The sequence below is a fragment of the Mobula hypostoma genome, chromosome 2 (genome assembly GCF_963921235.1).
Source record: "Mobula hypostoma chromosome 2, sMobHyp1.1, whole genome shotgun sequence".
NCBI classification, from domain to species: domain Eukaryota; kingdom Metazoa; phylum Chordata; class Chondrichthyes; order Myliobatiformes; family Myliobatidae; genus Mobula; species Mobula hypostoma.
In genome coordinates, this window is record NC_086098.1 from 34,675,713 (window position 1) to 34,695,788 (window position 20,076).

Here is a 20,076-nt window from a genome sequence, read left to right on the forward strand (position 1 = left end):
GGTGGTAGAAATGCTAAATAATTTGTTTTTCTAGAAATCTCCTCATTCCATAAAATGTTTGCTTTGTTTTAGCGTTTAAAGGGCTTTCACTGTGGTCTCAGTACCAGCAAGAAAATAGAGCCATTGTAATCGGGAAGAAGTACAGTTTAGTCCTACCGGAACTGGAGTTTAAAGAAAAAGGTAAAGAGAAGGAGGTCATAAAGCAGACTCTTGGAGCTGGTAATTGTTTACAAGCAACTGACTCTAGATTGAGTGAAATGGAATGTGTGGAAAATCACCTTATCAAAACCACGGAGTATGAGCCTTTCGAAAGTACCGAAAACCTATCCCATGATGACCTGTGTGTTGAAAGCTCAAGAGTCTGCAAGCACAAATCACCAAAGGCACATGGTGCTTCGAATGGCAACGTGATTTTCGCCAAGGTGGAGAAGAGGCAGAAGTGTTCAAGCAAAAGCACCAGCGCACGCAAGGGGATCTTCGAGAACGGCTCTTTGAATCATCAGAGCAGCAAACCAGAGGCTGTGCTACGGTAAGAAATCTTCATGCTGGCTGCAGTCCTCAGTCTCAAATGTAGAAATATGCATGGTCAAATGTTAGAGAGATGTAATTCGTTACATAGAGGTGAATGGCAAAACATTAAGTTAGGGGTCTGATCCAGCCAACTCGGAACAGATTAATTTGTCAACAAGATTTGTGCAGTATACATGTGTCTCCAATATACAACACTTACACTTTCTGAAAATACAGTAATGAAAAAAATTACTTGAACCTAATCCTTAAATGAAATATGATATATTGATGCATGGAGAAAAGTTTAACCTCCAGTCCTAGGATATTGAAAGCAAAAAAAAAACATACTATAATAGGAATGCCTGCAATTATTAGGTTTATTAAGCTGTGGACACGCTACTTTGCTGCCAGAAGGTCAGTAACATGTGCAGGCTGCCTCCGGCATATCCTCAGGCTGTGCTGGTTAATTATGCAAACGATGCATTTCACTGTATGTTCTTTCTGATGTTTTGATGTATATGTGACAAATAAAACTAATCTTTATTACTTTTGTACCAGAGATATGAAAACATACTGAGAACATTAAAACAAGAGTTACCTGCCCTGACCAATGGGATAATGAGGAATATTTCAAAAGCTCAAACAGCTAATCCAAAAGTTTCCACCAATGGGCCCAACACACAGGATTCTAGCACTTATGAACAATTATGTAAAATATAAGACCAAGGAAGTCAGGATGGATATTTATAAAGTGATTTGTGCACAAACAGAGCTTTGCGTTCATTTCTATATGCTGCACTTTATAGTAACGATGTAAAGGCTTTGGAGAGGGTGTAGAAGAGTGTCAGTAAAATATTCCAGAATGAGGGAATTTCAAAGCCAAAGTCAAAGTAAATTTCTTATCAAAGTACATATATGTCACCTTGAGATTTGTTTTTTTTTCAGGTTTTTACAGAAAAATAATGAAAGACAAGAATTTATGAAACATTATACCTAAACAAAGACTGACAAACAACCAGTGTGCATAAGAAGACAAACTGAAAATAAAAAAAAGATAAATAAATAATACTGAGAATGTGAGTTGTAGAATCATTGAAAGTGAGTTTATAGATGTGGATAGAGCAGAGAAAATGAAGTTGCACTCCCTGGAACAGATAAAGGGAATCTGATAGTGATATTTAAAATGATGAAAGTTGGAGACGGGATGGAGCGAGACTGTTGCCATTGGTGGAGGTGTTAAAAATGAGGGGACATTGAATGAAAGTGATGGGTAAAAGAACAAAAGCCAGCTCATGAACATTTTTAGCAGCCAGTGGTTACATTCTGAGTCATAGAGTACCTCCTGAATCAGGCCCTTTGATCACCATGTACTGTATTTCACTGAGAGGGTGGTCAGTATATGGAATGAACTATCAGAGAAAGTGGCTGAGGCAGGTACAGTCACAACGTTTAAAAGTTTCTTGGACTGGTGTACAGATAGAAAAGGCGTGGAGGGATTTGGACCAAACATGGACAAGTGAGACTACCTTAGATGGGACTCTTGGTTGACATTGACCAAGGGCTGAAGGGTCTGTTTCCATGCTGAATGACACATCCTGAAGCCCCGGGCCACCTAGCATTGAAACAGGTTCATTCTGCAAAATCTGGGCCATTTTATTCAAATAAAATCATAAATAGCATGTTGGTTGCTCTCAAAGTATAAACAGGACATTATTATATTTCTTTCATTACTTTGGAATTCTTACTTACAAATAAAATTGTGATGTTAAAAGACACAACTTAGTTATATTGTCATTAGTAAATGCTATTTTTAATGTACTTATAGTGATTCAAAGAACAGTTTTCTTTTAACACAAAGTGAAAATGATATAATGCTGAACTACTTGTAACATAGCATCAAAGTTAGAACAACCACTATCATCTGAGGAAGACTCTCAAGACCTTTTTTTGGTAAAATATTTAATTTTATATGAGGTATTTAGACGGGAAGGCCCTAGTTTTATTCTCATAACTCAGACCCTTGACATTTACAATCAGAAGAGTGCCTTTCTTTCTAGGTCATCGAACGGAACATGGTATTCATGGGTTGATCTAACTATTCTATTATTTTTGGCTGTGTGTTTCATTATACTAATAACAAAGTGTTCTTTAATAGTTTATGCTACTGAACTGTAACCCAGTATCTGGACCATTCATAAGGTGACATGAGTTTGAAGCTAAAAGGATTTATATTCAAATCATTAAGTCTGGAATAAAAACTGGTGTCAAAATAACAAATGGATTATGGTTAAAACCCACCAAGTTCAGAAACATCCCTCAGGGAAGGAAAATTGCTATCTTTACCTTGCATAACCTATATGTGACTTCAAGCTCATAGTAATGTGGTTAACTCCTGACTACCTCCTTGTTAAGAGGCAGGTTTGGATCCCAATTCATTTATTTATCCTGTACATCGAAAAACGCAGTGAAATGCATCGTTTGTGATAACAGTCAACACAACTTAAGAGTGTGCAGGGGGCAGCTTGCAAGTGTTGTCACACTAATTTCAGTCTTCTCATTAAAGAGATCTACATCTCATGAGTAAATTAATACTTTTGTTGAACGCTTCCTGCATATGTATACAAGTTTGGTTTTCAATTGGCCATGGATCCTGGATCTCATTTGGCTTCATTGAAAGTGAGTTCAGGAACACTTATGGAGCATGTGGGTAGTCCTTTGAGCCTCTCCATTAATTACACTTTCCAGCCGACCAGCTTTCAGTTACCACCGTTCCCGCACGTCTTGTCCAACACTTTCAGTAGAGGTTTATACATGAATGGTAAAGGTGAAGCTATTCATTCGAGGGAATGGAAAATGAGTGAATGGCTGGAGGGTGTCTGATAACCAGTGACTATCAAAGGTCTTCACTTTCATCAGGGGATTGATGTAATACAGATGACTCCTATGTTATGGCAGTTCACCTTTATGGAATTCACAAATCTCTATAAAAATATTTGGGGTACAGAATAAAGATATGCTTTTCGGAACTTTTTCTGCCATGCATTTCTTGATGAACACAGCGTGGTTCATGTTATAGAAAGTTGTGATGTGAATGGTTCAATGGTTCCATTTAATATCAGAACATGTGCACAGAATACAACCTGAAATTCTTACTCTTCGAAGACATCCACCACAAAGAATGAATGACAGAAACATCAGAACCCCAAAGCCCCCTCCCCTTCCCCTCCCCACACACAAGCAGCAAAAGCATCAACCCTGCCCCTCCCCCACTTGCTCCAGTGAAAGCACCGACCCCCACCCCGCGTGCAAGCAATAACAAAGCACTCAAAGAGAGCATGATCTAGAGTCCATCAGAAAAGTACTGTCCATCCCAGCACTTCGACACCTCAGACAGGCTCTCTAGCGAGGGAGAGAGAGATTGCTCCTGCAGCAGACAAGAACGGGACACCAGCAGTTGTTTTCTGGGAATGCAACCCCACCTCACCCCCATAACACAGGGGTTTCCTGTACTTCACTTGCCTGGGTGAGAGCAGCATCAACAACACCCCAATGATCTCTATTCAGGGCACACCACCCTAAGCATTCACCATTACCAATGTTCAGTCGATCAGAGTGTGTATCATTTCACGGTGCACTGCCGGAATTTACCAAGGCTTCTACAACAACACCTACAAGATTGTAGCACCTAAAAAGACAAGAGCAGCATATCCATGGGGAAGTGATTACCTTCAAGTTCCCCTCTGTGCAACACACCATCCTAACTAGGAAACACTCTGCTGTCCTTGCATCATCACAGCATTGTGAAGTACCTTCACTGGGAAGATGATAGAGTTAAAGAAGCTTGCTCTACACCACCTTTTATACAAGCGACAAGACATGGACAATAAATAACCAGCCATGCAAATGGACTGTCTGGACTCTCTCACGGCGGTGTCTGAAAAGAGGATGCTGTCTAAGTTGCATGCCATCTTGGACAATGTCTCCCATCCACTGCATAATGTACTGGGTGGGCACAGGAGTACATTCAGCCAGAGACTCATTCCACCGAGATGCAACACTGAGCGTTATAGGAAGTCATTCCTGCCTGTGGCCATCAAACTTTACAACTCCTCCCTTGGAGGGTCAGACACTCTGAGCCAATAGGCTGGTCCTGGACTTATTTCCATCTGGCATAATTTACATATTATTATTTAATTATTTATGGTTTTATATTGCTATATTTATACTCTTTTCTTGGTGCAACTGTAACAAAACCCAATTTCCCTCGGGATCAATAAAGTATGTTTGTCTGTCTATCTATCTATCTATCTAAATGGAAAAAGTACGTGCTCACCCAAATGGGATGGGAGAGCATCTACAGGTGAAATTTGGGTGAGATTAGGCATTGAATGCCGTTTGCTTGTACCTATGTATATCAATAACACTCTTTGCTTTTACCTCAATGATTCAGAGAGCTGACACTGATTTTTACAAATTTGAAATAACCAGAAACCACAAAGAATGAAGTTCAAAATTCAAAGTAAATGTAGTATCAAGGTGTATGTATGTCAGCATATACAACTCTGAGATTGATTTTTTGTGGGCATAATCAATAAATCTATAGAATCATAACCATAACAGAATCAATGAAAGATCACTCAACTAGGGTGTTCAGCCATTGTGCAGAAGGTAGCAAGCTGTGCAAATACAAGAAGAAAAAATAATAATAAATGAACATTAAGCAATAAATATCGAGTACATGAGATGAAGAGTCCTTGAAAGTGAGTCTATTTCAATGATGGGGCAAGTGAAGTTGGTTAATTAAAACAATAAAATTGGTTCCATATTCATAGTGAAGAATCCAGATACAAAGTGAAGCACTGCCAGCTGCTGATGTATCTCTTCCAAGTTTGCAGCTCTTGTTAAACCTTCTGATATGTTTAAAGCCTGTCAATTACTGATTTCAGATAGTCACATAGTATCGAATTATAATTGTTTGTCAAAAGCAAATCCATTTTAAGTTAAGATAATTACATATGCTCAACATCCCCATTCGAATTATAAATTGGCTTGATGTTACTTAATTCTGACAAAAAGAAACAGTCAGTGTATTACATTGAATACTGGAAATCTGACCCAGGAAACACTGAGAATGCCCAAATGTTCTGTGATTAAAAGTGACTGATGGTGAGACCTTGCTTTGGAACTGGTATGATTAGACTAAGGTGTACTGTATCACCGACAAGAACAAAATATTTAACTGTGTCTTGGCCTACTAAGAGAGAGGATGTAATAGAACTCTTAAAACTTGTGTTAATTGAACGTCTTTCATGACCTTGGGATTTTCAGCACTAATTAAGTACTTCCGAAGTGTAAACGTGGTAGTGGTACAGATTAAATGCCTCTCAATGCAATCTCAGCAAGCTCCCACAAACAGCAGTGAAGTAAGCGAATAGATATTCTGCTGGTATTGGTCGAGAGGTAGATCTTGCCCAGAATCTTGAGAAAACTTTGACTCTTTGCTTCATCCAGCACCATTGACCCATTACATTCAATCAAAAGGGTAAACGGGTCTTTGGCATAGAAGATATGAAAGCACAGTAAAAGTGCCTTCTTCCCACAATGTCTGTGCTGACCATGACGCCAAGCAGTCCGAATTGCCTATACATTCCTTGCCTATTTGCATGCTTGTCTAAATGCTTTTCACATGTTGCTAATCTGTCTGTTTTCCAGCCACTTGTCACTCTCTGTGTAGGAAAAGCTCATCTGGTAAATCTTCTTTTAATTTTCCCCTTTTCCCTTAAACCATGCCCTCTATTATTTGACATTTATGGTCTGCACAAAGGACTCTGACCAGTTGCCCAGTTGAGTCAGAAGAGCATAAGAACACTCACTCACTTAACCTGTCTATACCTCTCTGCAGACTCTCCATACCTTTTGCACAATTTGCTTTTCCACTCAATTTAGTATCATCAGCAAACTTAGATATACTACACACGGTCCTCTCTTCCAGGTTGTTAATGTATATCGTGAACAGTTGCGAGCCCAGCATCAACCTCTGCAGCACAGAGTGCACCACTGATCGCCAACTAGAGTAACACCCATGATTCCAGCTCTCTGCTTTCTGGTTTACCAATTCCCTATCCATGCTAATACATCACCCCCAACTCTATGCACCTTTATCTTATGGGTAAGTTTTTTATGTGGCACCTTATCGAACACCTTCTGGAAATCTCATAATTTTATATACTTCTATCGGGTCACTTCTTAACCTCTGGCACTACGTAGAAAACAGTCCAAGCTCATGCAACCTCTCCTTAAAGCCAATACACACTCAGTGGCCACTTTATTAGGTACTACCTGTACAAGGTCTTCCATTACTGTAGCCCATCCACTTCAAGGTTTGATGTGTTGTACATTCAGAGATGCTCTTCTGCACACCACTGCTGTAATGTGTGGTTAATTGAGTTACTAATAATCTTGAACAAATCTGACCATCTTCCTCTGACCTCTCATTAACAAGGCATTTTCGCCCGCAGAACTGCCCCTCACTAGATTTTTTTTCTGTGTTTTTTCTCCATTCTCTGTAAACTCTAGAGACTGTTGTGGATGAAACTCCCAGGAGATCAGCAGTTTCTGAGATACTCAAACCACCCCGTCTGGCACCAACAGTCATTTCACAGTCAAAGTCACTCAGATCACATCTCTTCCCCATTCTCTTGTTTGGTCTGAGCAACAATTGACCATATCTGCATGCTTTCAGGCATTGAGTTGCTGCCACATGATTAACTGATTAGATATTTGCATTAACAAGCAGGTGTACAGGTGTACCGGATAAAGTGGACACTGAGCGTATTCCAATCCAGGTACACTCTGGTAAACTTATTATGCACCGCCCCTCCCCAAAGCCCTCACATTCTTTCTGTAATTCTGTGACCAGAGCTGCATGCAATACTTCAAATGTGACCAAACCAAAGTTTTATACAGCTGCAACATTACCTGCCAACTTTTATACGCATTACATTGTGCCATCCTTACCACTCTTCCCTCATGTGTTGTTGCTTTCAGGAAGCTAGGGATTAGTACCTCAAAATGCTTCTTAGCATCGGTTCTAACAGTTAGCACAACACTATAACAGCTCAGAGTTCAGAGCGTCAGAGTTCAATCCTAGCGTCCCCTGTAACCAGTCGGTGTGTACTCCCCTTTCAGTACATGGGTTTTCCCTGGGTGCTCTGGTTTCCTCCCACAGTCCAAAGACATACCGGGTAGCTAATTGGTCATCGTAAACTGTCCTGTGATTAGGTTAAGTTTAAATCAGGGTTTTCAGGGGGTTGGGTGGGGTGCTGGGGTGTCGCTACTCTGTGTTGTATTGTTAAATAAAATAAATAAATTTGATCTTCTAAAATGCAACATCTCACACATCTGCTAATACTATCTCTCTGCCCATACTTCCAACTGACACACGTCCTTTGTCAACCTTCACTACCTACAAATCCACCAATTTCTGTGTTTTTTGCTAACTTCCTAATTACCGTAGCTATGTTTTCATCCAAATCATTTGTATATATTGCAAGCTACAGAGGTTCCAGCACTGATCCTCATAGACCTCCAGTCAGAATAACACCTTTCCATCGCTATCCCCTGACTTCCATGGCCAAGACAATTCTGAATCTACCAAGTCACCATGGACCCTCTGGATCAGTCTACCATGAGAGATATGCCCCCCAACACCCCCACCTCCTTCATCATTTCCCATCTCCTTTTCCCTCCCTCACCTTATCTCCTTGCCTGCCCTTCGCCTCCTTCTGTCTCTTACACCAATCAACTACCTAGCTCTTTACTTCATCCCTCCCCCTCCAGGTTTCACATATCACCTTGTGTTTCTCTCTCCCCTCGGGTTTCGGCCCAAAATGTCAACTGTACTATTTTCCACAGATGCTGCCCGTCCTGCTGAGTTCCTCCAGCATTTTGTGTGTGTTGCTCGGATTTCCAGCATCTGCAGATTTTCTCTTGTTTGTACCACGAGAGATCTTGTTGCCAGGGTAGAGTCTTAGAGTCCTACAGCACGGAAACAGGCCCTTCAGCCCACCTAGTCCATACCAACCTGATCTTCGGCCTGTGCCCAAACTGTAGGCCTCCAAACCCCTCCCGCACATGCACTGTACCTTTTCAAACTTCTGCTAAATATTACAACTGAACCCACACCCACCACTTCTGCTGGCAGCTCTTTCCACACTCTCAGCACCATCCGAGTGAAGAAGTTTCCTACTGGAGAAGACAGTCTTCTGAAGAAAACCAATGAGTAGCCAGTTTAAAACAGAAGACAATAAGATAGCTTCATCAGTCTGAGTGAAAGGAGCCTGTGTTACCAAGAGCTGGGTGGTTGATTCGAAATCTTCCTCTTCCAATGCCAATCATCGAGTTGCCATCCTCTCTCCAGTTGCTGCTGATGATTAACACTTTGTGAGTGACAGAAGTTGTTATACACCCACTTGCGGTTGCAAATTTATTCACCTTTTTATTAGAAATAGTGTGGCAGCACGTACTTTGTACTTGCTTGCTTTGTTTTTACCATTTTGGGGCTTTGTACGTATTAATCATAACTAGTTGGTTACACTTTCACCACTGAGTCAAATGACCATAAGATCATAAAACCATAAGATAGCAGAGCAGAATTAGGCCATTTGGCCCATCGATTCTGCTCTGCCATTTCATCATGGCTGATCCAATTTCCCTCTCAGCCCCAATCTCCTGCCTTCTCCCCGTATTCCTTCATACCCTGATGCTTTGAGATTAACCCAGAGACGACACTTTCGTGGAGTGTTGGGGGAGCAAAGCATTGTTAGTGGGGCAGTCTTCTGAGGAAATGTTAAATTGATGCACCCTCCCCCCCCCCCCCCCGGGTGAAGGTGAAAGATTCACAGCTCTATGTCAAGAAAAGCGATATTTGTTCTGCAATCATCTTCACTGAATCAGCTTATCTTGTCATGATCACATCAGGCCTTGTGGGAGTTTGCTGTGTGTAAGTGTCTTCATTATCACAGTGATAGTGTGTCAAAAAGACCTCTTGGGCTGGAAGATACTTCTGTGTAAACATGGTGCTGTGGTGTAATATGGCTTTTATTTCCAGGTTCCTTCTTGCTTGACAAGGGTTACAATTTCAAGGTTTCCCCAGCCATCATTCAAGTAAAAATTTGATCTCAGCACCCCACGAAACTTTCTAGGAGAATGCAGGAAAGCAGACAAGTTTAGTTTTTCTTGATTAGCAATTTGCTGTAATATTGAGGCACTTAGATGAACTATTTAAAAATGTAACTACTCGATCTGTTTTACAAAGCTGGCAAAGCTAACCATAATTTTTGTTTACCTAGACTGGAAAGTGATATAAAGAAACTGAAGGCAGACCTACAAGCCTCTAGGCAAAATGAGCAGGAACTCCGCAATCAGGTTAACATACTGACCAACAGCAAACAAAAAGTACGGTCTGAGCTTGTTCAACTCCGACAAGAAAATGAGATTCTACAGACCAGGTAGGGGTGAGCACAGTGCACAGAACTAAAGTGGGCTCCATTTGACCACTGATTTTTCTCAGATTAAATGGACCGCAGTTAGCCACTGTTCGAATGGGATGGTTGTGTTTCGTTTCCTTTCAGAATGCACTGTGCTTTTCAAGCCAAGCAGAAGGACAAGCAGAACATTGCCTATCTGGAGAAAAGGCTTCGATCAGAGCTGGAGAGTCGAGCTCTGCTGGAGAAACAGCTGATGGATGCAAAAAGGAGAAAGACAGATGAGGCTTCAGTTCTTACTCGGGCTGTTACACTCACCACGTCCATCAGGTACTGCGTCTGTCTTTTACCATGCCTGGTTTTTGTACGGATTCTCTCCAAATCAGTACAAAGACGCAACATTCTCATATTTTGTTTACCATTTCTTAATAATGGGATCCAAGACATAAATATTGTCCTGTAGTCAGTTAACAAATTAGACCATAGACCATAAGATATAGGAGCAGAAGTAGGCCATTCGGCCCATCGAATCTGCTCCGCCATTCAATCATGGGGTGATCCAATTCTCCCAGTCATCCCCACTCCCCTGCCTTCTCCCCATACCCTTTAATGCCCTGGCTAATCAAGAACCTATCTATCTCTGCCTTAAATGCACCCAATGACTTGGCCTCCACAGCCACTCATGGCAACAAATTCCACAGATTTACCACCCTCTGACTAAAGTAATTTCTCCACATCTCAGTTCTAAAAGGACTCCTTCAATCCTGAAGTTGTACCCTCTTGCCCTAGAATCCCGTACCATGGGAAATAACTTTTCCATATCTAATCTGTTCAGGCCTTTTAACATCTGGGATGTCTCTATGAGATCCCCTCTCATTCTCCTGAACTCCAGGGAATACAGCCCAAGAGCTGACAGACATTCCTCATATGGAAACCTTTTCATTCCTGGAATCATTCTTTTGAATCTTCTCTGAACCCTCTTCAAAGTCAGTATATCCTTTCTAAAATAAGGAGCCCAGAACTGCACACAATACTCCAAGTGTGGTCTCACGAGTGCCTTATAGAGCCTCAACATCACATCCCTGCTCTTATATTCTATACCTCTAGAAATGAATGCCAACATTGCATTCGCAAGAGATGTAATTGTACAAGAGTTGTTTATGATTAGTTGCTGTGTCAATTTTGAGGGAATGAACTGTGAAGTGTGCTGGCAACTCATCTGCTACTCAGAAGGTCCTTCTGGAATATGTTAACTTCTGGGCCCCACTATCTGAGATCACCCAATCAATCTGGGTATGAGTGGAAAATAGCAGTCCTTGGCAGCTTCCTATTGGGACAAATGGAAGGTGGAATTGACTGTCAGGACATGTTTGTTTTTGATAAGGAGGTAGTTTAGAATCATCAGCTAAGTGTCTCTGGATATTTCCATTTCCCCACTTCTCTCCTTTGATTTGGTTCCTTTGTTGTTTAATGTCTGTGAAGAACTTCAGATATTTTACCACATTATTGAGCAAGTGTTAAACATGCAACCAAGAAAAGAAACAAAAAACACACATTCTGACCACTCTGACCCTTTACCTTTTCTCACCTGCTCATTACTTCCCTCTGGGTTCCCCTCCTTCTTCCACAATCTGCAGATGCTGGAGATCCGAGCAACACTCTCAAAGTGCTGCAGGAACTCAGCAGGCTGGGCAGCATCTATAGAAAAAAGTACAGTCAACGTTTTGGGCTGGGCTGGAGAGAAGAAGCTGAGGAGTAGATGTAGGAGGTGGGAGAGAGGAACACAAGGTGATAGGTGAAACCTGGAGGGGGGACGGATGAAGTAAAGAGCTGGGATGTTGATTGGTGAACGAGCTGTGAAAGACAGGGCTGGAGAAGGGGGAGTCTGATAGGAGAGGACAGAAGGCCACGGAAGAAAGGAAAGGGGGGAGGAGCACCAGGGGGAGGTGATGGGCGGGCAAGGAGATAAAGTGAGAGAGGGAAAGGGGATGGGGAATGGTGAAGGAGGGGGGCATTATTTCAGGGTTCTGTGTTTTTTTTACCCCACGTACTGTGTACTTATCTATATGGCTCATCATTTCAGGGGAGACTGCACAGACACCCTGAAGAACAGAGTGAAAGAAATGGATGCAGAATATAGACAACTGCAAACAGAACTCAGAATGAAAGACGAACACCTGAGGAAGGTAGAGCAGGAGGTGCAGGTAAATATCACATACCAGATTCTCTATGGGTTAGAATGAAAGACGCAGAGTTCACTGAGAGTGTCACCATTCTTTCAGTGCTCTGCAGTTTTATGGTTTGTACAGGTATATGGATGGTAAGGCTGTGGTCCCAGTGCAGCTGGATGGGAGTAAGCAGTTTAAATGGTTCAGCACAGACCCGATGGGCCAAAGGGCCTGTTCCTGTGCTGTGCTTTTCTATAACTCTGTGTGTGAGCAACTGTGACACTTCACTGACATACTCAAAGCAAGAGTATTGGCTGAATGGACCAGGTTTGTTCACACTGAAGTTCAAAATTCAAAGTATATTTATTATCAAAGTGCTCCTACGCTACCAAATGCTGCCTTGAGATTCATCTCCCTGCAGGCATTTGCAGAAAGTGAAGTGCAGTAGAATTTTACAAAAAGCTATACATAGACGGAGACTGGCAAACAAGACGAGCTATGCAAATAAGCATAATACGGAGAGCATGAGTTGCCAGAGTCCTGGAGAGTGAGTCTGTGGGTCAGAGTAGTGGTGAGTGATGATATCCACACTGATTCAGGACCCTAATGGTTGTATGGTATTAACAGTTGCTGAAACTGTGCTGTGGGACCTAAAGCTCCTGCTCAATGGTAGTAGTGAGAAGAGGGAATGGCCTGGATGGACGCTGCTTTCTTGTGGCAGCGTGACTAGTCAACGTACTCGCAGACTGGGAGAGCTGCACCTGTGATGGACTGGGCTGAACCCACCACTTTGTGTAGCCTTGTCCATTCCTGGGCATCGATATTTCCATACCAGGTCACGATGCAACCAGTCAGGATACCTCCCATTATGCATCAGAAGAAATCTGTTGAAACTTATGGTGACATGGCAAATCTGTGCAAACTTCCAAGAAAGCATAGCTGCTGCCATACTTTCTTTGTGATGACACTGAGGTGCCGGTCTCAGAACGGATCCTCTGATATTTTAATGCCAAGGAACCCAGAGCTGCTCACAACCTCCATGTCCATTCTTCTTATTTATTTGTGTATTTATGGAGCTACAGCCTGGAACAGGGCCTTCTGGCTCTTTAAACCGCACCACCCAGCAATCCGAACCTATTCACAGGACAATTTACTGTACAATGACCAATTTATCTACCAGCCAGTAGAAATGGGACAGTGGGAGGAAACTGGAGCACCCGGAGGAATCCCACGCAGTCAGGGGGAGAACATACATACTCCTTACAGACGGCAATGGGAATTGAACCTGGGTCGCCTGAACTGTAAACTGTTGTGCTAACCACTACTCTACTGTGTCGCCCCGAATGAGGACTGGCTCATGGATCTTCGGCTTCTTTGGCTTTGCTGACGTTAAGAGAGAAGTTGCTGGGGCATCGCAGAACCTAACTTCAATCTCCCTCCTATATGCTGATCCTGCACCGCCTTGATTCGTTCAGCAACAACAGAGAAATTAAATGCATCATTTGGATCTGTACTTAGCCACTCAGTTATAAGTATAAAGTAAGTAGAGCAGGGGGCTAAGCACACAGCCCTGCGGTGCAGCCACGCTTATAGTACGTGCGGAGGAGATGTTATTGCCAACCTGTACTAACTGGGGTCTGCCATGAGGAAATCGCGAATCCAGTTGCACAGGGAGGTACCGAGGCTCAGGGCTTGTTGAAGAGTGTTGAGGGGATGGAAGTGTTGAATGCTGAGCTGTATTCAATGAAGACCATGCTGATATATGCATCTTCGTTGTTCAGATGTTTCAGATCTGAGTGAAGAGTCAATGAAATGGCATCTGATGTGGATCTGTATTGACAGTAGGCAAATTGGAGTGGATCCAAGTTGCTTCTCGGGCAGGAGTTAGACCATAAGTGTTACAAGGGGGGTGTTGGGAGCAGACCCAAGTGCAACACGTCAAAAGGTTAACATGGACGTAAACATAGGATAACCAACCGGTAAAGCCTGGACTTGACCTGAACTTGGACTTGACCTGGACTCGGACTTGGACCTTAAACTCAGAACTGGAAATGGAACTCAGAACTGGAAATGGAACTCGGAACTGGGAACCTGGAACTCAGAGCCTGGAACTGGAACTCGGAACTGGAAATCAGAACTCAGAACTGGAAATGGAACTCGGAACTGGAACTGGAACTCAGAACCTGGAACTCAGAGCCTGGAACTGGAACTCGGAACTGGAAATCAGAACTCAGAACTGGAACTTGGAACTGGCTTGGAGCCTGGAACTGGAACGCGACTTGGAGATTGGAACTGGATAGGGACCACGAACCTGGTCTTGAAGGACTTGGACAACGAGGAGACAGACTACCCAACTCAGGGTAGCGGCAAGCGGCCGGGCTTACTCAGCTGGGCGGATTAGGACAGCAGGCACTTGGCTCGGGCTGGGAAGACCGTCCCTTATTTTCGGCGGCTCGGAAGCTTGCATTACCGCCCTGGCTATGGTAATGGACCCACTGGACACGAAAATGACAGAATTCGCATCCCAACTCCGAGCTGCGGCAAACAACCAGCAACTCAGCTGGACACGAAAACGACTGAATTCACTAAGCAGCCACAGGCACCAAAGCAACTAGAGTCCACGATTCGCATTGGCCCCAGGATGAGCAGCCATACTGGCTACGGTGACTGGTTTCCAGTGACAAACTTCTGATGACCAGCAATGAGCAGCTGTACTGCAGAGCGTTTTATGCTGCCAGTTTGAAATGAAGATCAGGGGCCTTAATCAAGGCACCCAACGGAACATGGGGAAAAGGAAATAACTGGAATGAGGAGTCCACGGACCAGACCCTGACAATAAGATGTAGGAGCAGAATTAGGCCATTTGGCCCATCACATTTGCTCTGCCATTTCATCATGGCCAATCCATTTTCCCTCTCAGCCCCAGTCTCCAGCCTTCTCCACATATCCCTTCATGCCCTGACCAATCAGAAATTTATCAATCTCTGCCTTAAATATACACAAAGACTTGGCCTCCACAGCTACCTGTGGCAAGGTATTCACCACTCTCTGGCTAAAGAAACTTCTGCTCTTCTTCATTCTAACAGAACACGCCTCTATTCTGAGGTTTGATCTCTGGTCTTAGACTCTCCCCATCATAGGAAACATCCTCTCCACATCCACTCTATCTAGGCCTTTCAACATTCAATAGGTTTCAATGAGGTCGCCCCTTATTCTTCTGAATTCCAGTGAGTAGAGGCCCAGAGTCATCAAATATTCCTCATATGACAAGCTTTCCAATCCTGGAAAAATTTTTGTGACCCTCCTTTGAACCCTCACCAATTCTTTCTTAGATAAGGGGCCCAAAACTCCACACAGTACTCCAAGAGAGGTCTTACAGTCCTTTATAAAGCCTCAATATTACATCCTTGTTTTTATATTCTAGTCCACTTGAAATGAATGCTAACATCACGGACTCAATCTACAAACTAACCTTTAGGGAATCCTGCATAAGGACTAGGTCCCTTTGCACCTCAGATTTTTGAATTTTCTCTCTGTTTAGGAAATAGTCTATGCTTTTATTTCTTCTAACAAATTGCATGACCATGACACTGTATTCCATCTGCCACTTCTTTGCCCATTCACTGAATCTAAGTCCTTTTATAGCCTCTCTACTTCTCAAAACTACCTGCCTCTCCACCTATCTTCATCTCATCGGCAGACTTGGCCACAAAGCCATCAATTCCGTCATCCAAGTCATTGAGATATAATAGAAAAAGAAGTTGATATATTTCATCGCCAATCTCTCAAGGCAATTCATCATGGTGGATATAAGAACTGCTGGACAATAGTCAGTGAGGCAGTAAACCATGTTCTTTTTGGGCACCAGTATGATTGATGCCTGCTTGAATCAGGTGGGTTCCTCAGATTGCTAAGGCAAGGGGGTGAAGATATCTGTAACCAGTCCTGCAAGCTGATCATCATAGGCCCTCAGTACTCAGGCGGGTATGGTGCCTTCCACAGATTCACCCTCCTGATAGATCATTTACGTCAGCCTCAAACACTGAGCTCACAGGGTCATTGGGGCTGTGGGGGGTCATGAAGGTGCCTCCATGTACTTTGGTGTAACATGAATTCGGTGCGTTGTGAAGGTTGCAGCAAGGCAAGGTTGAAGAAGGTGTGCAAGCACTGTGCAGTCACCCTTGCTAGCAAGTTAACCTTGAACTCTGTATCGCACGCTTTTCTGGGAGCCATTGCGCCGGGTATACCAAAACAAAAATACAAAGGATTATAAGGCATACAAGCTATTTTACTGGTTCTCATCATATTGGTCTTTAACTCATAGATTTTATTGGTTAGTAACACCTGAAATATGCATTATAATTTGTCCTTAGATATGCAAGTAAAGGGATTCAGAAGTGCACAATGTTTCAATTGGATCGGTACTTGTATAAGAATTGGCAATTTTGAGCTGCAACTTCAGAGCACCTCTGTGGCAGGGTTTAGACTGTTCTCCTTGTGCACCAGTAAAGTGTGGTTCAAAGGTTCAAAGTATACTTATTATCGAGGTGTGTGTGTGTGTATGCAGGCGGTGACAGTTCCACCAACTAGATCCTGAGGACCCTTGGCTTTCATCCAAGATCACTGGATGTTCATTGGCATCACTGGTTGGGTCATGTCAAACAGGAGCTTCAGAACTGCACACCTGAGCTTGTTTCTAAGCAGATTGCCCAGGCTTTATTTATTGATGAAGTAAAGTAAGTCTTGCAGACATTTAATCCCCTACTGTTGGATGAAATGTATTTTGCCATAAGCATCTGATCAAGGGGGGAGGAAACAACGCTGGTGGGCGACACAGTAGCATAGAAGTCAGCATAATATTTTACAGCACCAGTGATCGGGGTTCCATTTCCACCGCTATCGATGAGGAGTCTGTACATTCACCCTGTGGCCGCATGTGTTTTCTCCATGTGCTCTGGTTTCCTCCCACGTTTCAAAGACGTTTGGGTTAGGGTTAGAGTTGCTAAGCTGTGGGCTGGCTATGTTGCCTCCGGATGCATGGCTACACTTGCAGCACATCCTTGGACTGTTGATCATTAATACAGGCCATGTATTTCACAGCATGTTTTGATGTATCATAGTACATGTCTTAAACAAAGCTAATCTTTAAAAAAATCTTAATCTCTTTATCTTCACTGGGAATTATCAGAGAACACAGTCCAAACCTTACAGGCAATCCTTTTGGCTCTTTGTGGAGAGTAGATATCTCTTCGCTGCTGGAAGGCCTGCCACTCTCAGATAAGCTGCTACTTTTTTCTGGCATTAGTGACCAGATGTTGCCTTGTTCCCATCATTTGCCAAGGTGGGCTATTGGCAAGGTGCAATAGTATAGGGTGAACACTGGGTGGCGCTGTGGCTGTTGGTTTGGGTGCAATAGTATAGGGTGAACACTGGGTGGTGCTGTGGCTGTTGGTTTGGGTGCAATAGTATAGGGTGAACACTGGGTGGTGCTGTGGCTGTTGGTTTGGGTGCAATAGTATAGGGTGAACACTGGGTGGTGCTGTGGCTGTTGGTTTGGGTGCAATAGTATAGGGTGAACACTGAGTGGTGCTGAGGTGGATTGGCTGGATGCGATGGTATTGGGTGAAATGCTGGAGGAATTGGGCAAGCCAGGCAGCATCAATGGAGAGGAACAAACAATAATGTTTTAGGCCGAGACCCCTTATTAGGATTGGACAGGAAAGGGCAGAAGCCAGAATAGGACAGGGGAGTGGGGGGGGGGGGGGGCGGTACATGAAAGTTTACAAGCTGGTAGGTGATAGGCGAGACCAGCTGAGAGTGAAGGTGGGTGTGTGTAGGTGGGCAGAAGTAAGAAGCTGGGCGAGCATAGGTGGAAGAGATAAAGGGCTGAGGAAGAAGGAATCTGATAGGAGAGGAGTGTCGGTCATGGAAGAAAGGGAAGGAGGAAAAGCAGAGGAAGGTGATGGGCAAGTGAGGAGAAGCGAAAGGGTGAGAGGGTAATGAGAATGGGGAATGAAAAATGAGTAAAGGAGGGAAAGAGGAGAAATTACCAGAAGTTGAAGAAATTAACTGTGTGGCTGGTTGAGTGGTTGCCAAGGACTGGGTGGCACAGTGATTTGTTGGTTGGGTGCAATAACATTAAGTGAGCACTAGGTGGCAGTCTGGCTGGTTGGCAGGTGTGAGGATTAGCTGCGTGCCAGTGGCAACAGATTGAAAATAAACTCTGCAAGGAAAAATACTGGAGATAAGAGTGAAAGAGAGTATGGATCAGTAGGGTATGACACCTGAAGTGTGTTGGAAAGGAAGTAAACACTAAACTTGTAGAATCTTGTTATGTTTTTCATTAACATATCAAATAAAGAGTCTGGTTCTATACCCTACTTTCTGGCAAAAGCTTGTGGTTTAAAGTGTTGATATTACTCTGTATCCCTCTAAACTAGACAAAGTGCTGAATAAGACTTTTCAAAATTGGCACTGAAAAGTCACTGTTAAAGACTGTTAACCACACAGTCTTGGGTAACTTCTTTGAACTGCACAAACAGTTTCAAGGTCGCTCAGTTGATACAACATTGATATTGCTTGTTTAACTTTTTGTTTAATTTAACATTGTCACAAGAAACAGGATTATTGAGAAATTTTATAACATTAGAAAAAAATCAGTGTTATTGGATTTTGGAGAATGGAAGCTAGTCATGGCAATTAATTTTTATTCATAATTATGTAAATTACTAACTGCTGCTGCAAAGTACACTTCTGTACCCACTTCAAACAGCTTAAGAATACTCGTTTTCTGATGCCAATCATTGGGAATGATAGCTGTAGGTTAGGGCTCTAGAGCTGGTTGACATATGCAGCTTAGAAAAATCAACACCTTTAGAAACGCTGTGTTGGTGGAGGCGTAGATATCAACTTGGGCACTTCTAGTGCTTAACATCTGAGCTCCAAGGCCTTAATAAAACTTGTCAATGACACCACTGTCACTGGCCAAAGCAAAATTGGTGACGAGTTAGCATGTAGAAGGGAGATTGAATATTCTGGCTGAGTGGTGCCATAACAACAACATCTCACTCAAAATCAGCAAGAACAAGGAGCTGATTATTAACTTCAGGATGAGGAAACCGTAAATCCATGAGCCATTCCTCATCGGGGATTAGAGGTGGAGAGGGTCAGCAACTTTAAAATCCTTGGTGTTATCATTTCAGAGGACCTGTCCTGCGTCCAACACATAAATACCATTACGAAGAAAGCACCTCAGCACTTTTACTTTCTTAGAAGCTTGCAAGGATTTGACATGTTACCTAAAACTTTGCAAACATCTATAGGTGTGTGATGGTGTGACGGAGAGTATACTGACAGGTTGCATCATGGCCTGGTATGGAAATTCCAATGCACTTGAATGGAAAATCCTACAAAGAGTAGCGGATACGGCCCAGTCCATCACAGGTAAAGCCTCCCCGCCATAAAGCGCTTCTACACAGAGCGCTGTCACAGGAAAGCAGCGTCCATCAACAAGGACCCTCACTACCCAGGCCATCGGGAAGAAGGTACAGAAGCCTCAGGACTCACACCATCGGGTTCAGGAACAGTTATTACCCCTCAACAATCGCTCTTGAACCAGAGGGGATAATTTCACTCAACTTCACTCACCCCGTCAGAAAACTTTTCTTATAACCAATGGACTCACTTTCAAGGACTCTTCATCTCAAGCTCTCAATATTTATTTCATATTTATTTATTATTATTATTTTTTTAATTTTTGTATTTGCACTGTTGTCTTTTGCACATTGCTGGTTTGTCCATCATGTCGGGGGTGGTCTTTCATTGATTTTATTGTGTCACTTGTATTTACTGTTCAAAAATCAATGTTCAAAGATTAATACCGAAGTACAAATATATAACCAAGTACAATCTTG

At 42.9% G+C, this 20,076-nt stretch overlaps 1 protein-coding gene across 1 annotated transcript in view; it reads left to right on the top strand.

The window, feature by feature from the left end:
• Positions 1 to 20,076, top strand: part of LOC134358524 (macoilin-like) — a 108,124-nt gene that overhangs the window by 74,411 nt on the left and 13,637 nt on the right. Inside the window, exons 7-10 of the mRNA XM_063070847.1 lie at positions 73 to 529; positions 9,861 to 10,019; positions 10,143 to 10,325; positions 12,079 to 12,199. Coding sequence (XP_062926917.1) covers positions 73 to 529; positions 9,861 to 10,019; positions 10,143 to 10,325; positions 12,079 to 12,199 — 920 coding nt within the window. The remainder of the gene's footprint in view (positions 1 to 72; positions 530 to 9,860; positions 10,020 to 10,142; positions 10,326 to 12,078; positions 12,200 to 20,076) is intronic.